At 35.0% G+C, this 7,643-nt stretch overlaps 1 protein-coding gene across 2 annotated transcripts; it reads right to left on the reverse strand.

Annotated features, from left to right (window-relative positions):
* Nucleotides 1-843: 843 nt before the first annotated feature.
* st6galnac1.1 (ST6 (alpha-N-acetyl-neuraminyl-2,3-beta-galactosyl-1,3)-N-acetylgalactosaminide alpha-2,6-sialyltransferase 1, tandem duplicate 1) lies at nt 844-7,641 on the reverse strand. Of its 2 annotated transcripts, none has more exons than XM_067369981.1 (9): nt 7,413-7,641; nt 7,052-7,250; nt 6,802-6,964; nt 3,466-3,568; nt 3,199-3,337; nt 2,313-2,413; nt 2,005-2,088; nt 1,809-1,908; nt 844-1,632 (listed from the first exon to the last, which is right to left on the reverse strand). In XM_067369981.1, the coding sequence occupies exons 1-9, from the start codon at nt 7,505-7,507 to the stop codon at nt 1,459-1,461; spliced, it is 1,158 nt and encodes a 385-aa protein (XP_067226082.1). In that variant the 5' UTR covers nt 7,508-7,641; the 3' UTR covers nt 844-1,458. The 2 variants fall into 2 exon arrangements, with proteins under 2 accessions (XP_067226082.1, XP_067226081.1); XM_067369980.1 differs by having other exon boundaries at nt 3,466-3,634; nt 7,413-7,636.
* Between the last annotated feature and the right edge of the window lie 2 nt (nt 7,642-7,643).

Raw genomic sequence — 7,643 nt, forward strand, 5'->3', positions numbered from 1 at the left:
GGTCAAAAAACGCGTTCTGAAGACGGAAGTGATGTCTCGCCCATATACTTCAATGAGCGCGAGACATCACTTCCGTTGTCAGAGCACGATCAGACCTTACTAGCCGGAAGCTGAACGAAGTTGGACAAAGTGGTGTATTAGAGGTAAAAAATTATATAAATACAGTTCGGTTTGCCGTTACGAGCCGCAGGGTTTAATTTGGATTTGTCTATGGAAGTTTTTTCGACTCTTATTGTTCAAGTTCCCAATCACTGCTATTATTTGACTGACAGACGGCAGCGGTTGCAGTTAAAAATCATAATTTGCGTTCGACTGAAGAAAAAAAGTCACCTACATCTTGGATGCCCTTGGGGTAAGTAGATAAACATCAAATTTTCATTTTTGGGTGAACTATCCCTTTAATTTGTGTTCCGAAGATGAACAAAACCTTTCGGGTTTTGAACGACACGAGGGTGAGTAAATGATGGCAGATTCTCATTTTTTGGGTGAACTAACCCTTAAAGCGTTGTTGAAAGGATCTAATTTGCTAGCACTCTGAAAATGGACCAATTTTGGGGAATCCTGCTGAACACAATGTAGCCAAGTATGGAGGATGTGTTTTGGATACACAACAAAGTTGCACACAAATGCAGTGTCATGCAATTTTGTGATGGCTAGTTCCGGTTTCTCTTATCCTAAAATAAACACATGCTTTGATGATGCAGTGAATTTGTATAGGCAAATTACAACTCAAGCAAACAGTAGAACACAGAAGTCTTTCACAAAAGTGTGCTGCTCAGTAGTACTTTGGATAAATCAAAATGAAATCAATATTACATAAGTCTTTTTATTCTTTACTTCATGTTGTTTGATGATGCATATCAGTACATATTTCTGCAATCCACAAAACTGTAATAGATAAGACATGGAGCTGTCAAATATATTAAAAATATACTATAAATATAAATCTAGATATCAATAAATAACATACTTCTTAAAAGTTGGTCCCATTTTTGTGTATGGCTATTGGTAGACCAGGTTTTGGAAAATATTAATCTATTTTGCATTTCTAAGAAAAAGTAATAAAGTCATAAAAAGAGTAATGATTAATATAATATAAAATTAAGAATAAAAAATATACAGAAAAAAAATAAAACGTTTTATATTGGGTATTTTATCAAATGTAATGAATAATAATAAAGATTGAACATACCCAAACCTGGCCTATTTAAATATTTAAATACATAAATATCAGCTTTCCCTACTTTATTAAAAGTAAACCAAAATAAGCTTCCACTCGAAGCATTTCACAGATGTTTCATTTAGTTTCAGTCCATAGCTTTCCCAGACTTTCAAAGATTTTGTCCATCTTGCCCATGAATAACCAAGACACAGCTTCTTACAGAATCATAACTTGGAAATATGTTTTAAAATAGTGCCTGCTGACAGAACAGAGACTTTCCTTCTGTCTTTGATGTTTTAGTGTCCTTGGAAGAGTCTAATGATTCCAGAGTCATGCAGTTTCTTCCAGGTCTTTATCTCCAGGCCATAGTCATGGTTAATATAGAATATGACTCTGGTTTTTTTTAACTTTTCATAATAATAGTTGGAGTACATATGGTGGTCTTCTGTAATATATCCATAGGCATCCACCTGATGTAGAGCATAAAGCATTTTCAAGTAACGTTCATAAAGTATTACTAATACAATGCAATTATAATGATGATAAGAACAAACAAAAGAATGTACTTTACCGTATTTAAAGAGCTACAAACAGCTTGATATTCAAGAATAAGCTGAAGTAATAAAAAAAATATACATTTACTTACAATATCACATGTGTGCATAGCCAAGAACAAAGCAAATGCTCCATTGGTTGGTCGGAACAATGCCCAGTAAACGCCCTGCAATTGTTTGGATGGCATGAATCTATTAAAAAAATAATAGGGGTCATTCAAAAGAGATAGATCATACTTAGGTTGTTCTATGACCAAACAAATTAGTCCCTGTAAACATAAATGTTACCTGTTGCGAACGTATCGAAGAAAATCTGGGTGAAGAACATAAAATCTGCTCTCGTTAAAATGACCATTGAAAAATTTCAGTGGACTGCGGAAGAATAAATGCAAATGTTGGTTTTTAAACAAATCAAGAACACACTGATAAATATTTACCACTTTTCATGATAAACATAATAAGGTTCATTTATTTATATACTCTCTGGAATTCTGATTGGCCAGTCGACTGTGGTGAAAATGTACTCAAAGGACTTCTGCATTAATATTACTGTGTTCATCTTGCTTACTGGCAGAGCTGGATACTTGATACTTTACCTCACACCTTTGTATGACCCATTGGCTACTTTTCCCTGCAAAAGGCCTTGGAGCCAATCAAAGTCCCTCATGCCCTCAGGGATCATTACATATTTGATACCCTGTTGAATAACACCAGAGCGTCACTTCACTTTGCAATACATTTTCAGATTTTATAGAATGATTTCACTAAAGATTTAATCAGACACAATAGATATAATACAACAACAGAATCACACACACATTACCATTGTATACTACACTACTATTATATACAATATATACACTACTGTTCAGTAAGTTTTTTTTTTGTTTTTTTTTTTACCAAATTAATACTTTTATTCAGCAAGGATACATTAGATTGATCAAAAGTGACAGTAAAAACATGATAGAAAATATTTCTGTTCAGATAAATGCTCTTCAATTGAACTTTCTATTCAACAAAGAATCATAAAAAAAAATAAAAAAAAAAATCTACCACGGTTTCCACAAAAATGTTGAGCAGAACAACTGTTGTCAACAGTGATGATAATAAGTAATATTTCTTAAGCACCAAATCCCCATTAGAATGATTTCTGAAGGATCATTGTAGACTGGAGTTCTGACTATCATTGGAAATTCAGCTTTTTCATCACAGCAATAAATTACATTTTCATAAATATTAAAATAGAAATGTAATATATGTAATAGTATTTCACAATATTACAGTTTTTACTGTATTTTTGTTCAAATAAATGCTGCTTTGGTGAGCATAAGAGGCTTCTTTCAATAATCAAACATTTGAACACTGAAAAAACATGAAGCTTCCATAAATAATTCTCAATGAAGAAGTGAGTTATATGCAAATTACAGTGCATATATATATATATATATATATATATTTTAATTCAGTGTAGAAAATACTGACCTCATCTTGTGGAATATTGTTAAAGCCATATTTTTTTAATGACAGTATGCTGGAATATAAGGAAAAAGCTGTATGTACGTAGACTGATGTTCTATTTCCAACATCCTCCTCGTAACCTTTAGTAACAGCTCCATTTACTCTGTTTAAGAATATATTAGAATACACAGTCATAACCTCAGAACTTTTTTTTTCCATAGTGCATTAATAACTTTTTCATTCAAGACATTTTTCACAAAGCTAATTTTATTTGAAAAGTTTCATGCTTACCGAAAAACATAATCATGGGAGTCTATCTCTTTGCCCATCTTTGAGTTATTAAGAATGCCACCACAGCCCACAACAGCACAGCGGATACAGCCATCCTTTGAACCTTCAGGCACAGGCAGTAATATTGAAGACTTGGGCTTTGGTATCAAATCCACTGCTCTTTTTACCTCTTCATTGAAAGAAATAAAAAATCCATGTACGTAAAGGAATGCAAAGTGCGGAAAAAACATACATATTGGGGCATCCAAATTCATCCAAGCTTAAAGGGATAGTTCACCCAAAAATGAAAATTTGATGTTTATCTGCTTACCCCCAGGGCATCCAAGATGTAGGTGACTTTGTTTCTTCAGTAGAACACAAATTATGGTTTTAACTTTAAAATTTCGTGTCTTAGGACATCAATGTGCCGTTACCAGCCGCAGGGTTTAATTTGGATTTGTCTGTGCATGTTTTTTTGACTCTTATAGATGGAATTCCTATTGACATGCATTATACGATTGACGGATGGTAACGGTTGAAGTTAAAAATCATCATTTGTGTTCTACTGTAGAAACAAAGTCACCTACATCTTAGATGCCCTGGGGGTAAGCAGATAAACATAAAATTTTCACTTTTGGGTGAACTATCCCTTTAAAGAAATATTTTAAGATTGCAAGTTAAGCTCAAACAACCGTATTTGTGACATAATGATGATTACTACAAACAAACATTTTTAAACGTCCCTCATTTTTGCTTTAATTCAAAAATTGAGAATATAGACTTAGAATCAAAGTAAATGGGGACTATCTTTAGAGGATTTAGAAAAATGCGAAGCTTAAGATTTTATACAGACACTTACAATAATTCTACTGTTAAAAACTGAACTGTAAAATGTTCTCATCATTAGGGTTTACTTTGTTAAAATTGGATGTAACATTACATATGAAAAGTAGGCTAAATCAGTGACTTTTTCACACTAAACTGAACACACCATATTGTTTATGTCTTGCAGTTGTAGGACGCCATACTGAATTAAACATGGATGAAATCGAGGCTCTGTGAGGGATAGACTTAACGTTACATACTTTACAACGACAAGCAGTGTATAAAGGTTCTGGATCATGAAATTTTCACAACTCACAACTTTTGTTTTTGTCCACTTTTTTTTTTTGTAAAGATGCCTCAGAGCTTCGTTTTCATTCCTTCATTTCAAATAAATATGGCGCTACCCTGACTAACTACTGAAACTGAGTATTTTAGTTATGTGACTGACCCTATTTACTACCATTGTAAATATCCAGACTTTACTTTGAAACGGAAATTGCAAGCCTTTTCTTCCCTTGCAACTTATATCTGCTTGAAACGGCTTCTCAAACAAGAAAAAATGTAGGACGAGATCCCACTCGAGATGATCATGTGAGTTACCTCTCCCTGTAGATGTAGGGGAAGTTATTCTGATTAAAGATTTTGAGGGCACATCAATTTTGAAATAATAATAATAATAAATATAGCTGCAAGCAGCAATTACGGGGCCAAGCACAAAAGCGGCACAACAAGCCAGCCAACATGGCCATAAGCGGCAGAACAACTGCAACAGTGAGCAATTAAAGACCTATTAGGATTATTTTAGTCAAAAGAGCTGAAAAATCACATATACAGTCAATAATAAAGATTTACTGGTTTATCACTTTCCACCAATAGGTGGCGCTGTGACCAAATTCATGCGGTATAGTCAGAGTGAGGTGACAATGACAACCGCAAAGTTTGTTGTCAATATGTCAAAGCATTGCAGAGATACAGCTTCAAGAGTTTGTTTTGCACCATGCCTCAAAGTCATTGCTCCGGTATACGAAAACGGTTTGACTTATCAACTTGAAATCCAAAACTTTTTGTCGGCATGGTCTGAAGATGATACGGTTCAATTTTGGTGAAAATCGGAGCAACGGTCTAGGAGCAGTTCGAAAAAGTAGGTTTTTAAAGAAAAACAATATGGCGGACAATTTGATATCTATGTTCTCAGCATGAACCAAGGAATCTACAGAGACCAGTTTCATTACAATCGGCTAATACAGTCAAAAGTTATTAGCATTTTTGTAAATTTTGTTATAACTTTTGACCACAAGGTGGCGCAAGGCCGAAACTTCTCAGGCTCCTTTGGGGCATTGTCCTGATGACCCATACCGAGTTTTGTAACAATACGCTAATGCGTTCGTAAAATACAGCATTTTAGCACAAAGTTCAAAACGGTCGACGGCTAAAATTGCCAATATGGGAAAATTGGATATCATTCGACTCAGCATGATTCCCCGAATCCAACGAGACCAAATCTATGATTTTTGGACAAACCCATCAGAAGTTACCAGTAGGTGGCGCTGCCCCGAAACACTGCATGATGCCTCAGGTCATGCTTGTGATGACAGGTACCAAGTTTGGTCTGAATACGATAAAGCGTTGCAGAGATACAGCCTTATTTCTATTTTTGCAAGCACTACGTACAATTCGATCACATGTTTTTCGAAAACGGTTTGAGGAAGCAGCTTGAATTCCATAACTTTTTGTCAGCATGGTCTGAAAATGATCTGGTTCAATTTTCGTGAAAATCGGAGTAACAGCCTAGGAGGAGTTCGAAAAAGTAGGTTTTTCAGAAAATTCAAAATGGCGGAAAATTTTTCATGATGGAAAATGACGATTTGTCTTGAGCCAAGGAATCAGAGGAAAAAAGAATTTTGTTTCTAGCCCTTACAGTTCAAAAGTTATTAGCATAAACATAAGTGCATATTTGGACAGCTGGTGGCGCTAGAGGGATTGAGATAGAGACTCTTCAAATTTGCTACGGACACAGATCAGACTGTCCTCTAACTGTGTGCCAATTTCACAATTTTTTACCATACGGTTCTATAGGCTGCCATAGACTCAAGAGCAGAAGAAGAATAATCGAAAATAAAAATAAAAAAAGAACGCCAACAGATACAATAGGTGCCTACGCACCTTCGGTGCTTGGCCCCTAATAATTATGTGCATGGATAAATCATTTATAATAGGCTAAACACTTCAATACCTAGGCTATTCCATAAAAAATTAAGAATTTCCAATTTTGATTTCACAGTCTTTTTAAAAGAAAAGACAGGGCAAGTGGTAATTAACATTATGCTGTTGATTCAAGCTTAACCTATACTGAACCCAAAATGTTTCTTTGAATAAAGCAAGAGAGATCAGTTTACATTATTTACAATGCATTAAATAGTCCAAGGACACAGATGAAGTATAACCCACTACACGCCTTTCTCAAACATGTGTGCCGGACATGTGTACACACCCATATAACTTTGAAATCTGTCATGAAAATAATTTGATCACCATTGTAATTGTACTCCATGAAGCCAAAAGGATTGTTGAAGTGTGCTAATCGATTCCATTCTGTTATGTTGAGATGACCCTTGTACAGCCACAGCTGAATGTCTGGAAGGACAGCTTCCTTGAACTCGTGATCCTCTGTGGTTTGAAAGGACTTTGGACATGTCTACGGAAAAGGTGATTTTTCAAAGGATCAAAACGACTGCACAACTGCACCGTGATGTGAGAATAGTATTGGAAAAGGAGCACTTACAGGTTTTCTTGGTTGATTGTCTCGCAAATAAACATCTTCGAAATCCCACACTGGCAGTTTCGTAAAATTTTTCTTATAGAGAACCGGAATAGGTGTTATGTAGAGTTCTCGCTCAGTGGGGTGAAAGGGTTTTTCAGTTTTATACAAACTAGTATTTCCATGTGGTGATAAAATCAGTGCAGAAATGATGAAGGTTTTGCTAATTACGAAGAAAATGTAAATGAAAATCAGGTACAGACTTGTTGTGGTAATCCAGACAGACAATATTAACACCAAGTCATTAGAATGTCATAATTGCACCTTAAGACAAATTTAGAATATTTTCAAAAGATTTACTTAGTCAATGCACTTATTTTCTTACCTGTAAAAGTTTTCAGAGAGATTCATCCAAAGTACTAGATACATCAGTGCGCAAAGAGTCAGAATGAGACTAACAGCACCCCAGGCTTTCTCCATATTTCATGAGCAATTTCCTCTCATCTTATCAGCCTGGCCACTGAGTGAAAGATTTCACCTGTAACACTGTTTTATAATCTACCTATTGAAATTTATGACATCATCAAACCATGTTTGTTTCTGGATTACAGTCCGC

This window comes from Chanodichthys erythropterus, chromosome 19 (genome assembly GCF_024489055.1).
Source record: "Chanodichthys erythropterus isolate Z2021 chromosome 19, ASM2448905v1, whole genome shotgun sequence".
NCBI lineage: Eukaryota > Metazoa > Chordata > Actinopteri > Cypriniformes > Xenocyprididae > Chanodichthys > Chanodichthys erythropterus.